At 38.2% G+C, this 17,929-nt stretch overlaps 1 protein-coding gene across 1 annotated transcript in view; it reads right to left on the bottom strand.

The window, feature by feature from the left end:
* The window catches only part of HDAC9 (histone deacetylase 9), a gene marked incomplete at its 3' end in the record, with an annotated part of 936,726 nt that overhangs the window by 394,501 nt on the left and 524,296 nt on the right, over positions 1 to 17,929 (bottom strand). The window contains exons 10-11 of the mRNA XM_082846537.1: positions 16,395 to 16,605; positions 15,747 to 15,964 (exon numbers count right to left, since the gene is read on the bottom strand). Coding sequence (XP_082702663.1) covers positions 15,747 to 15,964; positions 16,395 to 16,605 — 429 coding nt within the window. The remainder of the gene's footprint in view (positions 1 to 15,746; positions 15,965 to 16,394; positions 16,606 to 17,929) is intronic.

Here is a 17,929-nt window from a genome sequence, read left to right on the forward strand (position 1 = left end):
AAACATTTACTGAGTGCCAACTATGTTCAAGACACCCTGCTAGGCACTGGGAAAACAGCCACTGCCCTGCCCTCATGGAGCTTACAGTTTAGAGTGTTAGAAAGGGACCAAATAGATACATAAATTTGTTCTTCTTTTCAAGTGTGGTAAATGAAAAAAAGCAGAAACAAAGGGTGTTAAAAGAAAACAACACACTAGTTGGTATAGGAGGGGAAGTGTGGAGTAGGAAGGAAGGTTTCTCTGAGGAAGGTCTATGTTTAGGCTGAGACATGAAAGATGAAGGATGGACAGGAGTCGTTGGGTGTGTGTAAGGAGTGGAAATCAGGAGCACTTCTGGCAGAAGGCACAGTGTGTGGACTGAAAGAGGAGCCCCATGCGTTTGAGCCATTGAAAGGCCAGTGGGGTTTGAGCACAGGAAGACAGGGAGAGAAAGCTGGAAGACGATTTTGGAGAGGGTAGCACAGTTTATAATATATTTGGGATGTGAATAAGCTTCTAGAGAAATAAAATATAACTTAGGAGAAACCATATATAAGACCTAAACATCACTTATCCTAAACTAGACATGATCAAGTGAAGAGAATACATCAATCAAAACTCATATCAAAATGAAGAAGGTAAACTTAAATATTAATTTCCTTCGTGCCTACAATCTAACGTCTATTGTTCCTGGACAGTTAGTATAAGGAGAACATTCATCCCACCATGCTTTAAATGTTTTTAGGTACTATTTAGGAAACTATCTGCAGGACTTTTGTACCAATCGTGAACACTTATCAGCTCTTCTTGTCTTAAATACATAATAACTTGAACACTGCTCAGATTTTGGAGGAAAGAGACAATGTAATATTCCTGGACTCTGACTACACAATCGTAAAATTCCATTTAATTGGCTAGGGAAAAAAAAACATCTAACACCACAGAAAACGAGCAGGGTTTTAATTGAAAAGCTCCAGTTTTAGCTGGGACACCAGAGATAAGAACATTCAGTGACAAACACCCACTCATTTTTTCAGAGAGAGAGAGAGAGACAGAGAAAGAGAGAGAGAAAGAAAGAGAGAGACAGAGAGGTCATCAGCCAGGCCTGCAACTTTGACCTCCATCACTAACCTAGGATGACATACAAAAGCAGGTTAGAGGATTTTGTGGGGAGAAGAGATTTACTTAGAAAAAGTGCTAGTCAGGTGAAGGAGGCTGCAAGAGCCCCTCAGAAAGACTATCTGCCAGAAGACTGCTGCAATTCATCTTACGGATGGATGTACTGAGCTGTAGAAAGTCCCCCCTCTTGCTACCAAAGCTTCGCTGGAAACGTTCACGGGAGCTATAGCTCATCAGAGCTGATGGGCCAAGGATACCGGTGGGTCAGAGACGCCTCCACAAGGTGGTCAAACAATCCTGCCCATAAGAGCCTCTGTGAGGGCAAAAGAAAAAAAACTCTATGGGATGTGTGGCCACAGGACAAGAACTAAAGGCCATTCATGAAAGGTCAGCCAGAGAGCACATGACCAGTGTCCAGGAAATGCCACGTCAAAAGTTCCTGGGGGGCTTCCCTGGTGGCGCAGTGGTTGAGAGTCCGCCTGCCGATGCAGGGGACATGGGTTCGTACCCTGGTCCGGGAAGATCCCACATGCCGCGGAGCGGCTGGGCCCGTGAGCCATGGCCGCTGAGCCTGCGTGTCCGGAGCCTGCGCTCCGCAACGGGAGAGGCCACAACAGTGAGAGGCCCTCGTACGGCAAAAAAAAAAAAAAAAAAAAAAAGTTCCTGCTTCCTGTGGGTGACTCTGCATCTTATCCGGCTTCTGGATGTTTGACTACAGGGAGTATTTAATAACCAAGAGGAAGTTACAGATGCCACCCGCTAAGTAAAAAGACGTTCCTGTTGCTATTTCTCTCCTCAGCTTCAGTTCCAGCGTGGCCTCTCACTGCCTTGACCTCCTAACCTCCAATGGTCTTGTCCTCCACCCTACCTCAGCTCCCAATGACCTGGTCTTCGTTGGTAACTGTACACTCTCCTAAACCTCAATTTCAAACATCATTTCTTTCTTCTGGCTCACCCTCAGAATATTCTGACCCCAATCATTCCTCACCGCTGGAGGGTCTTCCAAGCTCCCGAGCCTACCACATTCTCACTGCCCATCACCGCCACCGCCCTCGTTCCCCGACTTCCTTCCTTGAGGGACTAGGTTCCATTCTCCATCGATAAAAATCACTCGCTTATTATCTTCAACTCCCCTGCCCTTTTCAATATGGATTTTACTGTATAAGTAAGACTTCTAACCTTGGTTAATACTAAATCCCTGCCAAACCCAAGCAGCTGAATAAGCTAGGAAACAAATAAACAAATTACAGTCATGCTGAGTGTTTTTCTTCAAATTTGTGATCATAACCCTCAAACGGACCCTCAGTGCTGCCTGGAAATCCTAGTACATTTCTCTAGTTAATTTTCTCCCACTCTTTCAATGACTATTTCAAACTACTTCCTCTCTCCTCAAACCTCTAATATCCAGACCTCTTCCTCACTCCTGCACCTTTGCTTCTTATTTCGGTGAGCAAATAGAAGCACCACCAGAGAAACTCAACATTCTTCTACCAAGCCTCCCCACTCACTCTTCCTCCTGTTACCGTGAAAGAAAGGTCTGCAGCCCTATCTTAGTCAGCCCCTCAGCCTAATGCCCTGGGTCCTATCCATTCCTGCAGTTGTCCACTCTGTCCCCTATCACTCATTTCCATTCTCTGCTGCAGTACTTTCACTTGGACACCTTCAGCCTTATCATCCATTTTAAATGAAACCTCCCTTGACCACCCCCACCCCCAAACCCATTATGTACCTTCCTTCACAGTAAAACTTCTTGAGTTATTTCTCTTCATTGTCTTCATTTCTCTTGTCTCATTCTCTTTAGAGTTCTCGCCAACTAGGCTTTCATCCACACTATTTGACTGAAATCTCTCTCGTTAAAGTCAATAATGACTGCATAAATACCAAATCCAGTGGCACTTGAAATAGGATATTAACAGGTGCAGTCAGGATGAAGCATTTTAGAAAAGAAAACATGACAAAATCATAGCATCTTTGAAAGTAAGAGATTGATATTACTAACAGCGGTGCAGTCAAAGACCAGACAACATATATGTGAATTTACTGAAATATAATTTCCTACAGATAGCAAATACGTCAAAGAAAATCTTTAATACTGACAAAGTGCTGAGTGGTTACAGAATAAATCATATGTACATTTTAACAGAAAACCTTTAACAGAAAATCCGATCTGTTAATGTATTTCTGAGGTCACCGGAGTGCCCAGAAATCACATCATTTAGTCCATGAATCACATTTGGTATTTACCGCCGCACTGACATAGCGACATACATGAAAGTGTGTATAACAATTTCCAGTGTACAACACAGAAACGATACTGTTTGTTCCGGTGCCTCTGGATTCATCTACGCTTCTGCTGGACTAAAGGAAACACGAGGGAGAAAAGTGCCAGAATGGATAATGCTATGATAACTGGACAAGAAGGCCAGACGGCAAAATGATCTCTTCCAAGGGCAGAACTCCTTACGGGTTTGTAAAAGAAATGCTTCTTGACACAAAACTGTGACTTACGAGCGGAGATCATATAGATATAAAATGTTGGAATTGGAAATTTTCTAATAACATTCTTCAAATCCTTATTTTATAGAGAAGGAACTTCATGCCCAAGTAAAAGCCGAGTCATCTACAGAGAAGAGAAGACACCTAGAACTTTTTATACCCTTCCACTCTGCATTCTCCTCTCAAACGGCTATACTCCAATGACAACTGAATTCATATAAACAATTCCAATGTCTCCCCTGAGCTCCAAACTTGCATATTCAGCTGCTTACCTAACGTCATCACTTAGATCTAAAATATCCAACAGGCATCAGAAACTTTAAGTAGCTCAAAGATAACCTTTATTCCCATTGCACCCAAAGGTATTGATCACCTAATTTTTCTCATCTGAGTGAACAGCATTACCCAGTGGCACGAGTCTAAAATCTAGGATTTATCCTTGTTTCTCTCTCACTTGTCTTCATAAATATCTGAAAACTTAATTAGTGCTTAGCAACAAAGCTTTGACACGTTTTTTTCCCCCAGGTTATGAGGCGAATGCCAGTATCCACTTGAATAATAACTACTACTTTTTCACCATTTATGGAATAAAACATGCTCTCTGTGAAGTTTCAAAAAATACAAAAGAAATAAATGGGATCTCCTGGAGACCGGTTTGCAAAATATAAATGCACAGAGGGAGTTAACCTACACTTATTTTTTTTAGATATTTGACTCAAGCTGTTTTTATTTAAACAGTCAAATTTGCCGGGGTGGAAAAATCAGCAATAAACATCAAGAAGATCTGCAAACAAAAGTCACAGAAAACCTGCCTGCCAGGTTTGACTTATTTCAGATTTTTAAAGTGAAAAGCTACTTGTTGTTATTTGTAAGTTTCTGACTATTTACTAGGAAATCCAGTGTTTGGACTATGTTGTCTTCTATGTGTTTTTGAACTACAAATGTGACCATTACCAAGAAGGTATGAGCAAACCCTTTTCTAATTTGTACTGTTGCTGAGTGGCCCCAGCTGCAGGGAGGAGCTGTCTGCTTACTCTCAGTGGGGTGGCAGGGTCTCTCTTTGGTTGAACATCTGGAGGTGATCCCCCAGCAAAGCTGAGCTGTTGCCTTGCTGGCTAGAAAACACAAGAAGAAACATCTGTGTGACAGATAAATGTGTAAGCCTGTGTGAGTCTCGGCTGAGGCCCCATCTGTAAAACACACTGTGTGTCATTCGTCTGACACCAGGTGAGTTACTTTGGTGGGGAACCCAGCTGAGATGAAGAAGATGATGGCTGAGCAGCTTCTTCTACTCCTTTTATCTGTGCTTTTCCTCATCTGTCAGCATGTCTCTGTATTCTCCATGCTACTGTACAGCAATTGTACCAAACACTAAGAATGCTGCAGGCGGCCCATCACCATTTGGGTTTGTAACACACACACTAGACACACTTACACTGGAGAGTTTATAGACCAGATAGCATGATAATTTATCCAAACTGCTCACAGCTTCAAGTATTATAACTCGACTCTTGAATTCTTATCAATCCCTGCTAGGGTCATAACTATAGCAAGTCCACAATTTCAATGTTTGGACTTTGTTATATTATATGATGTTCAACATAATTCCACGTTGAACATCATATAATCTATTGGCAAATGGTGTAAAATTCATTAAATAATATTTAAAGGCTGTGCTGCTAATCTTCACACATTGACCCATTTAAGACCATCTCTGTATAAGTTACATTGTTTGATAAAATTCTAGAAACCAACATTTATATTTTTAACTTCAGCCACAGAAATCCTTCATGTCCCCACAAATATCTTTAGATATGGAATATCAAACTAAGAACGGAGTATATAAGGAGTAAATCTGTTTCTGATAGACATCTGATTTTCTGAAATTGCCAACAAACCATTCAGCACAAGTGTTTGAATTAAACCATGCAAAATGACCTTCAACCCTATTCATCACTTTCTTATTTTGCCTCAGATTTTACTTGGGGAACGGCAATAGCATAAGTTTTTTTTTTTTTTCTTTTAAATAAATGTAAAATACTTCTTTTGGAAAATAAAACCCTTCCCTTAAGCTCCAAGGAAACTAGATTTAAAAATAATGATAAAATTCTGCCTCAATTCACAAATAGATTAGGTATGTACCAACTGTTCTCAAAAACAACCAGAGCTTGGAGGGCTTTCAAATCAAGAGGTCTACTTAGAGAAGAACTCCGACTCAAGCCAAAATACTACATGCCATTTTGCTTCTGTGCATTTTAGGGAAATAACCAGCAGAAGCAAAGTTAAATAACAAGAGAGAAAGATTTTCTAAGTACTGGTCCATTATTCACATAAGTTAAAACTCTAAACTGAAAAACACCCTTTCTTGCCAATACTGAAGAGATATAAAATTAATCTAGGGATCAAATGAATTCTTAATAAAAATGCGTTTATTTTTATAATGCTAAATGACTATCCAAAACAATGCCAGCAATTAAAATATCCTTTCTTCGGCTCTCAAAACATCCTAATATTCCAATAACTCAATTATGTGTTCACTTCCAGAAAGGAGACTGAAAATTTCCTCCTCCCGGCTAGTTAGAGAAAGTTACCCACTCTTTCATTCATTCAACAAATTTTTACTGAGCACTTGCTATAGGCCATGACCTGGGAAGAGAGCGGTCAATCAGGCAAGATGCTGTCTCTCAGGGGGAAATAAAAAATAAGTAACTGAAGATTGGAACTAAATGTGATAGGGAATAATGGGGGAAGGAGTGGGTGTCTGTGTCCAGTTTGGATGGGCAAGGAAGGCCGCTCTGAATAGCTGAGGTTTGAGCTGAGAGAGACTCCAATACCAAGGTCGAATCATAAGAACACCTGGAGGTCGAACATTCCACACAGAACTGTGACTCGCAGTTCATTCCAGGAGATGGAAGGAGACTCCTCACACACTGGAGAGAAGGCCAATGTGGTGGGAGCTCAGCGAGTAAGGGTAGGGAGTCGGAGATAAGGTCAGTGAGGGGGCAAGAGCCTGTGGGCCATGAAAAGATATTTGGATTTTATCCAACAAACAATAAGGAGCAACTGGGGAGTTTTTAGGAAGCCCTTGACATGATTTGATTTGCATTTGTAAATGATCTCTCTGGCTGCTACAGAAGATTGGATTTAGGTGGGGAAAAGTGGAAACAGGAAGACTGGCCTTTCAGAACATAAAATCCTCAGCAAGAGAGTGTAACAAGACTATTAGGGGCTTTTCTTAACTAGAACACAAATGAGCTATTTTTCCTTCTTTTAGAGCACTGTGTAATTTTATGTCCTTTTATATTACATAATAGGATTTTTCCCTGATAATCTCCTTCTTGATCTTCAGTTGACAGTGCATTTTCTTTTAAAGTTTTATTTTTTCCTTCTTTAAGGGTAATGAAGAGAGGCACAGTGAGGAAAGGCATGCTTATTTTCTTTGCTAACTCTTGGTGATTTTGGACTGTGTCTCAGAATAGACAAGATCTCAAAGCCAGGGAGCTCCTGATCACTTGACTCATAAACATCTCCCTTTCTCCCCTCAATCCCTTGCTTGGGTAAACTGGATAGCAGTGCAAGCGATACTTAAAAAAGACAACCAAGAGTAAACCCCAGACAATAATTGCCACATGGAAAAGTGGGCCCAGTGTAGCCAGACTTTTCAATTTTTCAGGCAATGCCAGAAATCCAGATTTGTATTTGAAATGATTGACCCAAAACTTGAATGCTTTTTAAGACACCAGGCAGGCCAAAGACATCAGTTCAATGGAATGGATCCAGTCCATAGACTATCAGCTTGTGACCTCGGCAAAGAATCCCTTATGTCTCTTCTTGCTTGAACATTTTATGGTTTAAATCATTTAGGGCTGATGTCTGCATGCTCTTAAAATACACCATCCCTCATACTTGTGATTCGTTTTATGTTCCCTACATGGTCAAAAATTCAAGTACTTTGCCAGGGGTTGGAGGTAGGAGTATGGATTGACTACAAAAGAGCAACACAGGGGAATTTTGGAAGTTGAGGGAATTGTTCTATATCTTGATTGCAGTAATTATATGACGATATACATTTGTCAAAACTCATTCAACTGTGCAGCAAAAGGAATAAATTTTACAGTGTGTGAATTATACCTCAATAAAAAATTCAATAACTAACCATAATATTGTTCCAAAGAGAAAACAAGGTCAGCTCCATGATGAATACAAAGATGCAAGGAAGAGCTGGAACAAAATTTCGTGGTTTGGTTTACAACAAAGTAGCTTGATGCAATATTGAGGCAAGTGAAAAATGTGTGTCTTAGAAATATTCTACACTTCCAGAAAGCCATTTGCATTAACATAACTGGGAAGATATAACTCTTAGTGCTATATAAGAATATAAATACTGTGTTAAATGGAAGGATTTCTTACTATGTTTACAAAGCACTTTCAGTACATCCTCTCATGTAATTCTCACTATAAACCTCTAAAGTGTGCAGATTAGAGCATTAGTGGAAAAAGAGGTTTGACACTTTGGCCAAAATCGCAAAACAAATAAATAAGTGTGCAGGGCATCAGAAACTTCTCTTGGAAAGGCTACGCAGCATTCCAGATTTTGCAATTCACATGAACTATGCCTTCTGTAGAACTATCTTTGATTAAAATTATCTATTTGCAGGTCTATGAGCCATTCAAGGGGAAAAACATGCCTTCTCTGTCTTCACTTCCAGGACGCAGCAAAATAGTTGCTAATAAATCTTTGTGGAACACCAATTATTCCATGCCAGGAAATTATTTTTTAGAAGTGAGTTTTTATTGCTGGTTGATACAACTAAGTTGATAGCAAGAGAGTAACAGTATATTTAGGACATGGGAGCAGAGCCCTGGATGCAATTCTGCCTGAAGGAATGGGAATACTCCAGACTGTATGACATTTCAGGGTCACTATAATCCCTCAGTCTTCATAAATATTTAGAGAAAGAGCAGAAAGATACAGAGGAAAAAACCCCTAAAATCAGGAACTTATAAGCAACCAAAATCTGTAACAAAGAGACTGCTACACATCGGTGGTTTTCATGTCCACAAATCACTTAGTTATATTAAAAATTCCTTAGTAAGACTTAATTATTTCATTCTGTCAAATGAAACTATTTGTCAAGGTTGGGAAACAACCAAATTATTTAGCTTCCCTCTCCTTTTGAACTCCTGGAATCAACATCAGTCAAACCACTCACATGGCCTAATTCCCCAGATACTTTTCTTTCCCCTATTTTCTTACCTCATAGTCATGTCCAACTATTGTTTTTCTCATTCAATAAAAGCATCTCTGACTAGATTAACAGTGCAGAGTGAAAGGGAAAGGTCGAGGTCCTTCCCTTGGTCTTCAAGTTATGAAAGCAGCCCTGGGAACGTTTATGAATGTTACACATTAATCCACTGAAATGGTCATTTAGTTTCTTTTCCAAACACAGGATTTCATCACATCTAATAATAAAGCAACAAGCCATTTTCTGTATATTATAAACCATCAACTTGTAATTATATAGTGAAATGCTTCTATATGAATTCTCTATGATGATGTAAGCCGGTATTGCAGCATGAGTAGTTTTTTTTGAAGCCCAATACATACCTACAAGGATCTATTTACATTGGGCTAATCATGTCAAAATAGCATCTATTTAAGGGTAAAGTCAAAGTTTCTTTTATAAACCTCTATAGATAGACAAATAATCTAGGAGGCTTTTTACTGTTATAAAATTAAGACTGCCTTTCAATGCCTGCTAAAGATTTTGGACATACTATCCATCTAATGGGCAAAATGTAATCCTAAATTGGTGATTAAAGACTCTGCATGGAAACAAGCTGTCAAATGGATAGAGAGAAATTAAACCTGACAACAGTAATGCCTACTTTCCTAAATGAAAGCCCAGTTCAAGTTTCTACTCATCCATTTTTCAAAACTTAAAACAAGGCATTTTCCAAACCACCCATAGATGAGATGCCAACATTTGCATTTCACTTGAACTTGATGAAGTCAGTTGACTTTCAGCTTCAGGCTTGCTCAGAACTCCTGTGAGAAGATGTTTGCCCAGTCTAAAAAATATGGCAACGTTACAACACAGAAGAAAGGAATGAAGTGTGGCCTGGCTGTAGTTGGCTCTGTACTGCATTCACACTGCATTGCTGGAAAGTCAACAGGATATCTGAAAGTCCCACCATCGGGTCCATATAAAAAGACATCCAAATGAATAACTGGATGGAGGGCAATGAGTGGAGAACTGGGAAGCAAGGTCAGCAAATGGGATTTCTCCTTCCTGGCAAATCCAAATACCTAAAAAAAAAGATAACCCTCCTTTTTTTTGTTTGTTTGCCTTGTTTTTTTATTGTAAGTTTCCTACTTTTTGGCAAAAATAAAGCTAGGGAAACCTTGTCTCCTGCTTAGTGATAAAAGCAACATTGAAATCATAAGCCTAAGTTTATGTTAAGGACAGGTTTTTGTGTCATACAACCTATGCTGGAATCCCAGCTCTGTCAACTACTAACCTAGCCACCTCAGTCAGCTTACTTAAGCCCTTTTAAATTAACTTTCTTGATAGTAAAAAAAAAAAGTGTGCTTATAGTTTGAGGAGATGATACACATAAGGATGCTAACATGGTGTCCCAGCTCCTAGAAGATCCTACACATAAAAGGGAGCTGGCATCATTTAAATGATCCTATCCCTAAGGTCCCTATGGGAAAGGTTCTGGAAAGATGCATGTTGTATAAAAGATGGGGAGGAAAAGATACATTAGGAGAAATAGGTGTAGCAAAAAAGCAGAAATCGGTACCTGGTCCTTACCTAATTATCCTTAAAATATTAATCTTCTTACAAGTAAGGCATGGATAGAAATACCCTTATTAAAATAAACTAATATGAAGTGTGACTTCAAAATATATAAACTCTTGGGATTGTAACTGTCTGTATAATTGTTTTTCAAATTAATTTCCTTGGGAAAATATACACTTTGCTTAATAGTGCACAAAACAGTTATATTTTAGTGCTGCCTTCAGGGATACTTTATAAGGAAAAATACACACACACACACACACACACACACACACATACACACACATACACACACACAACCATGCTATGTTTGCATGTGACCACAGGCATGAAAGAATATTCTCCCCTGAGTTGCTCTGGATGGACTGTTGGGGACAAGGAGTGGGTATGAATCATGAGGGGTTATGGAGAAAATGTAACATCTATGTTAGAAAATTGTGTCAAGAAAAGGAATACAATAGATACTGCTCAAATAAAGGGTCAAATTCTCTTCCAAAACTGATGAAAGCTCCCCATTAGCTCCGTGCCAGCATTTGAGCTTAACTATATTCATGCCTTGCTTGTCAGACATAAAATCTACCTGTTTTAATAAGGGCAATGTAGGACATCTGCCCACCCTCCCCTTCACTGCTCTTGTCTTAGATATATTTTTATTATGATAAAATAGCACTCATGTCAAAATGCCTAAGTATCATAGTAATAAATATATAATAAATACTTATATCTAGAGTGAACCTTGACACGTACAAGATATCATCTCATGATTTATGTGGGGTTTTTTTTAAGTGTTGGCTGATATCCAGTCATAGGAATGCATAAGGTATTTATCACAGAGCATTTTACAAAGAAAGAAAGAGAGGGAGAGAGGGAGGGAGAGAAACAGAGAAAGAGGCAGGGAAGGAAAGAGAGAGAGACAGAGAAAGAAAGAGAGAGAGAAGGGAGAGGAAAAGATGTAAAAAGGACAAGATAATCCTGAGAAGAACTAAACAAGTCTCAAATCTTGTTTCCTCAAAGGAAACAATTTCCTTCCTCATGTCCCCTATCCTAATACTTAAAACATTGTATTGTATTACTGTTTACTGGAATATTTCAGTCCCCTGCTCCCCATATGGTAAGCTCCATGAGGATAATGAATGTTGTTTTCTTAGTGCCTAAAATAGTGTCTGGTACCAAGTAAGAATTCAGTAATGATTTGCTAAATGGATACTTGCATAGATTATTTATAAATAAGTATTGAATGAAGAAATAATTTTAAAATTTCTTCTCATATGGATTTGATGGAATGAATATGAAAAATATAGGTATTAGAAAAGTTATTAAAATTCTAGTTAAAACAGAAACAATTAGGCATCAACCAATGCTATTCTATTAATACTATAACTGAGAAATAATTCAAAGAATAATGTTGTCATTTGGAAGGGGGCACGGATCTATGTCAAATTATCTCACAACAAAAATGCCTGAATATACTTTGGAAAATTTCTGTACATCATTCAGAGAGTCATGTGACTAGAGATCTACCCTTCTGGTAATTAGGCAGTGGTCAGAATACTCCTTCAAAAATCATAAAAACGTCCAAGTAACTGTGGTATTTTGTTTTCATCATAGTTTTTACTAGATAATCTGTGGCAATATTTAAACTTGAAAACGGTTCAGAAGAAAATTATCAATACCCTCCTATATTTTTGTTTGCTATTTTGTATTTACAAGGAAAATTCTGTTTTAGAAACCATTTTTTTCTAATAAAAAAATCAAAAGATACTGGCAAAAGCAAGAGTTTTCTTTTGAAATCCTCATATTAAAAAACTCTTGTTTTTTTGAAACATGAAGGTACTATATATTAGTAATATAAATTGTTTAAATGCATTTCTGAATTTTGTAAATGTCTCAAAAAAAAATCAAAGAACAAATGTTGTAAGCCGTGATTTTCTTACGGTTAAGCTTCTCAAAACTCTTTCAGTGAAAACAGAATATACAAACTGATAAGCAGAGATAAATCATTCTGACATTTTTCATTCATTTTTCAGGCTTGCCCCATTATTTACTGGTAGATACAGCAATACAAATGCTACATAAACCCATTCCTGGGGTATTTCTGCTAAGCTATTAAGCACTTATAACATAATTACATGAGGCTTAACATCTTACCACACACAAATTTCCCATGTAAATGTCATTAAAGTATCAGGTAACAGGTAGGTAAATTGTTTAGTATGATTAATAACATTTACATTGTATAGTTATAACAAGCATGAATGACCGCTTTCATAAATGCAGTCAAATAATAGCAAGATATGAGAAAGTTTTTTAAATTTAATAAGCCAATCATTGTATAAACTGTTCTGAAAAGTATAGCTTTGCTTCTAATTCTTCTAAAGATTTTTAGCAATTCAAATAAATCATTAAAAATTTCATACCAGGAAGCCCAATCATATTTAATATGATGTAAGTTTAGAGATAAACCTACTTATTTTTTCTTTCTTCTCACTCCATTTTTCCTCAAAATTCCTAAATTCCTCAAAAAAGAACCATAAAGAAAAGCTGAGGGAATAAAAGGAAAAGACATTTTAAAATATGTCATCTGCACACCTATTCTTCATGTGTGCCTATATTTCCTGCTGGAATAAGTATGTCAAAAGTAAGAACCATGCTTTTATGATGCCAACTATTTGGCTCCAATTTGAATGGATTCAGTAAAGGTTCTTCCATGATAATAGGAAAAAAACGACATATATTAAAGTTTCTGTGGTTATTTCTCATTAGTGGTTATTCTAAATGGTTAGAGTACACATAAATGTATTATTATATAAAACTTGTTATCTTTTGGCATCTAAGTTTGGCCTTCTCCTAATGTGAACTAAATGTTTTCATTACCTCATGGGGGAGGGTGAACAGTAGCAATTCATTTATTAATGGTTCTATTGTGAATACCATGGAACAGGATGGAGTTCAAGATTTATTTAATAAGATTCTTCTCTATTTCCTTAGACAACTGAGGGCAAGTGAAATATTTTCAAATCTGGAGAATACCCAGTGTGCATATGCCATCTTGATTAAACATATGGAATATATACATGGAGAAAAGCCAAGTAGAGACCTGCTTGAGTAATCTAAACACCCAAGTTGAGAGAGGTTAATATATAAAGATCAGCTTTGTACTTTGAAGTTTTCTGGGCTTCATTTTGCCTAATTAAGACAAGATTTAATAATCAAACCACTGTACAAACATGTACCTAAAAGTATAGGTTTGTTTCTAATTTTGGGAAGAATTCTTAACAGATTCCAAGGAATCAGCTCCACATGGGAGAAGGTCTCTGATAAGATTTGCTTTTCTCATTGCTAAAATGCAAATGCCTGCTTTCCATCTTAGTTTCTTCCATGTGACTGAGGTTAGCATCTGCCTGTCAAAATCTCCACTGTGATACTAATATACAAAGATTCTGATATTAACAAACCATCTGAATGTGAAGCAGTGGCAACTCTAGGTCATAAAAAATGAATTCCAAAGTATTCTTAAAGGTATTCATAGAAATCATCTGTAGATGATGATTTCAAAGGGACCAATTTACCTAATTTACCTATAATAGAATATGCACATCCACATATTTCTAGGAAATCGAACCGAGTAGCAGAAAGTATACTTACAATCCAATACTACTTTTCTAAATGAACTTAATTCCAGATCAAAATATTGTGAGGTGAAAAGTAGAATTCCCAGTCTTTCCTCTCACACTGGACAATGTTTCAAGAATACCTGGTAGTTTTAAGTAGGGCTAAGATACCACAAAACAAACAAACCAACGTAACTCTACCATAAGATAGTAAACATGCAGAATAACATTCAAGACAAGGAGTATTATACGCCATTATACAAGAAGGAAGTTGGTTCTCCTCTGACAAGACTGTTTGTACCCAAAACAATCTGATAAATTTAGAGAAATGCTGTAGCAATAAAACAGGCATTAATGTGATGATATAGAAAGAGTCTGAAATATAGTGAAATACAATCTGCAGTACAGCAAACGATAACAGGAGAGGCAGATGGCACAGCCAACCACCCTGAACCCCGATATACACACATACACGTCATCTTTGAATGCTGCAAAGGGTTGGACTGGGAGAATTTGTGTTCAGTATTGTGGTCTTCAGCCCATGCTCCCTTCATGGCTCTGCCTTGTTAAGATGGAGGCCAGGGCTTCCCTGGTGGCGCAGTGGTTGAGAGTCCGCCTGCCAATGCAGGGGACACGGGTTCGTGCCCCGGTCTGGGAAGATCCCACGTGCCGCGGAGCGGCTGGGCCCGTGAGCCATGGCCGCTGAGCCTGCGTGCCCGGAGCCTGTGCTCCATAAGATGGGAGGCCAAAGAGGAGAGCAAATCTCTAATCCCACCTGCAATAAGGTGAGCACATGATAAACACCCCCTTCTCTTGCTATTAGAAAGATGATTAGACCTTCTCCCATGAGATTTTGTTTTGTTTATATCACAATACAATAAAGCATTTAAATACTATTTCAATTTTTAGCTATCCATTTATCAGTAAACAGGAGATTGTTTCTCAATATAATGTCTCTACAAGATATCTGGAGGTGATATAGTAACAAAAGATAATAGAAAGAATTTTGATATTCAGGACCTTTCATTCTCCAGAAATGAGAGGATTCTACTTTGTAAGGCTACCATAGCAGAGAGTAGTGGCAAAACTGTACAGACCAGTTTTGCTTACAAGTTCATTGAAAATGTTTTGCTGGCCCGCCTGATACCATTATTTTAGAATGACTGTGGTTGCCTCAGCAGGAGGGCTCCTGAGGATGTGCTGTGATTCAGGCATTTGCTGTCCATTTCAGCCACAATAAGGCTGCCAGAAAGAAACTACCACAAGTTTCTCAGAAACCGCTTCAACACTGACTGGAATAAAGTAGGGCATATTAAAAAATAAATATAACATGCATACATAGAAGTTGCTGAGAAATACCTAACTGGCCGACCTTGGCATAGCTGCTAGCACCTGTGCAAACTTCAACTCTGCCTCACACCTTTACTACAATAACAAAAAATGGGGCTCTGCACACATGTTCCTGTATGTGCTTCTGTATTAAGATAGGTACCCAATCATAAGAGACTTTCTAATCTAGGAGCTCAATTTTGCTACAAATGTCCTACGCGTGTAGTGATGGAGAAAACAGTGATAATGTGATGGTGCCCTTGAGCCCTGACAGCACGGCCAGGAGGGCAGTCTCCGTTTGGCTGTGATGGATACCAACATTCTCTCTTGTATGCACACATCAGTGAAGAAAACCCCAATTTCCACACCAGTGGTTATGGCATGTTGACGTGGCTTGGGGACTTACCTTGTTCATGTGGATCTGCTGCTGGTATTGCTTCTGCTTCTCCAAGAATTGCTGGTGTTGCTGCTGAATGACCAGCTGAGCCAATGTGCTCTGAGGCAAAGGTGCAGACTGGGTTCGATTCAAGGGTCTGTGACGGGGTAATTTGTGGGTACCTCTAATGCCAGGTGAAATTCTCTCTTTCGTTGCCAAGGGAGACTGAGGATGTAAGGGAACTCCACCTGAAAAAAATATATATGTACATGTATATATGTACACACACACAGACACATACACAATTTAGGAAAGAAGCTACAGAAAATAGCTATGGGATAAGTTTTACGAAAAGTAGTATACTACCGCGCAAATATCAGAAGGCTAGGTTGGGTGGGGTGAAGGCAAAAGTGCCAAAGCATTGGGCAGATATGCAACTGATCAGTGACTCACCAATAGTCCACTCTGGTATGTATGAAGGTTAAATAAGGTGAGTTTTTTTTTCATGGATCTAGAGGAATAAATAAAGACAACAGTCTTTCCACAGTAGTAGGTATCAGGGAGACCTATGTATGACACTGAATCTTTACTAGGTCTTGAGTTAAAGAGACATTACATTGAATTGCTGATAAAATGAAAGCCCTAAAATAACCTGCAAATGGTGCCGTTATGAATTACCAGCCACAAGAAGCTTTTGCTGTCGCATCTGTTCTTTCAATAATAAATGCTGCAGGAGAGCTTGGTGGCTGCTGTTGGGCTTTCCCTCCAAAGTGACATGGGGATGGCTTGAAGATGCCGGGATGCTGCCCCCATACTGCCCAGGCAGAGGAACGCCTTGCCTGAGTGTCTGGGTCTCACACTTCTGTTTTTCTTTGAGCGAATTTGAAGCCTGTGTCAAGAAATAATACTGATGTTAATCCACTTTCATCCATATGGGTCATTAGGTCTGTAAATCATTAGATTAGTTTCTTATTCCATAATTTCCACCCCCCGTAACCCCCGACCAAAAAGCCCTACCTTATCCAATGGCTGAGTAGGGAAAATGGATAACACCATGTCTTGTGAACTAAGTGAACTAACAAAGGAGAAATAAAAATAGAGCTGAAGCACTGGAGACAATTTAGTATTGGGTATCATCATACGGAACCCAAAATAAAACGCTTTTTAACATTAAAAATCATGCTAATTTCAGGCTTAATAACTGGGACAGTTATTTCTAAAATAGTTTAATACACTGCTGTAGTAAAAGGTATATTAGAAAAGTAAAATTTATTCAAATCGCTGAGCTAATGGCTATACAATAGGGATGAAGAAGCTAGAGATAAAAAGATCCGTAATTTTGGAGCTTCAAGCAGAAGGAACCATTCACCCTTTCTCTATACGTCCTCTAATACGTTCACAGAGTGTGGGTTTCCAGTATTTAATTTTTAAAATAAAATTCTTGAGATAAGTCAATGAAAGGTTATATAAAATATGCAGGAATTTGATTTAAACATGTATTTTATATTAATTCATAACAGATTCCCAAATCTTTAAATATTGAAAATGACACTCCAGATACTTTTGTTTAATAAAATAAACTACAAGTGAAATTAGATATCAAATAAAAATGCTATTAAGAACTTGAAATATATGATAACACAATAATAAGGCAATAATATTTATATCATCAGCAGTAATAATGAATTCTCCTATTCAAAGAACTTAATGAATGGTGGTCATTTTGGTATTACAAAAGCAGAGGTCCAATACCTCAAAATTATGTGGCATGTTTCTTTTCAAAACTCATGTTTCATCTTTCAAAATTGCTGTGTACCAGGGAAGCAAAGCAATTTTCAGTGACGGAGAAATTGAAGGACAAAGAGGTAAATGGTTTGTCTTAGTCACACAGTGAGTCAATGCAATGTTTAATCTAGAAGTGATTCCTTCTCCTGGCCTCTTTTCCTTAAAATTTACCACTACTCAGTGGGGAACTAGAATATTAGAGATCCCTTTGCCAAAGCAATGCTAAACTTGAAAAATTAATTGTGATGGCCTCATCCACACCAAAATGGAAGCAAAGAAAAATGAAACCTCAATCCAAACCACACTGGTTTATTCATCCAAAGGTACCAAATTGTATTACCATTGAAACATTAAATGGTCTGGTTTTTAGTACTTGGTCCTTTGGGAAAAAATTCTCCCCGACCACATTAAAAGTGGTGTATGTTTGT

This window comes from Leucopleurus acutus, assembly GCF_964270905.1.
Source record: "Leucopleurus acutus genome assembly, chromosome: 9".
Taxonomy (NCBI): Eukaryota; Metazoa; Chordata; class Mammalia; order Artiodactyla; family Delphinidae; genus Leucopleurus; species Leucopleurus acutus.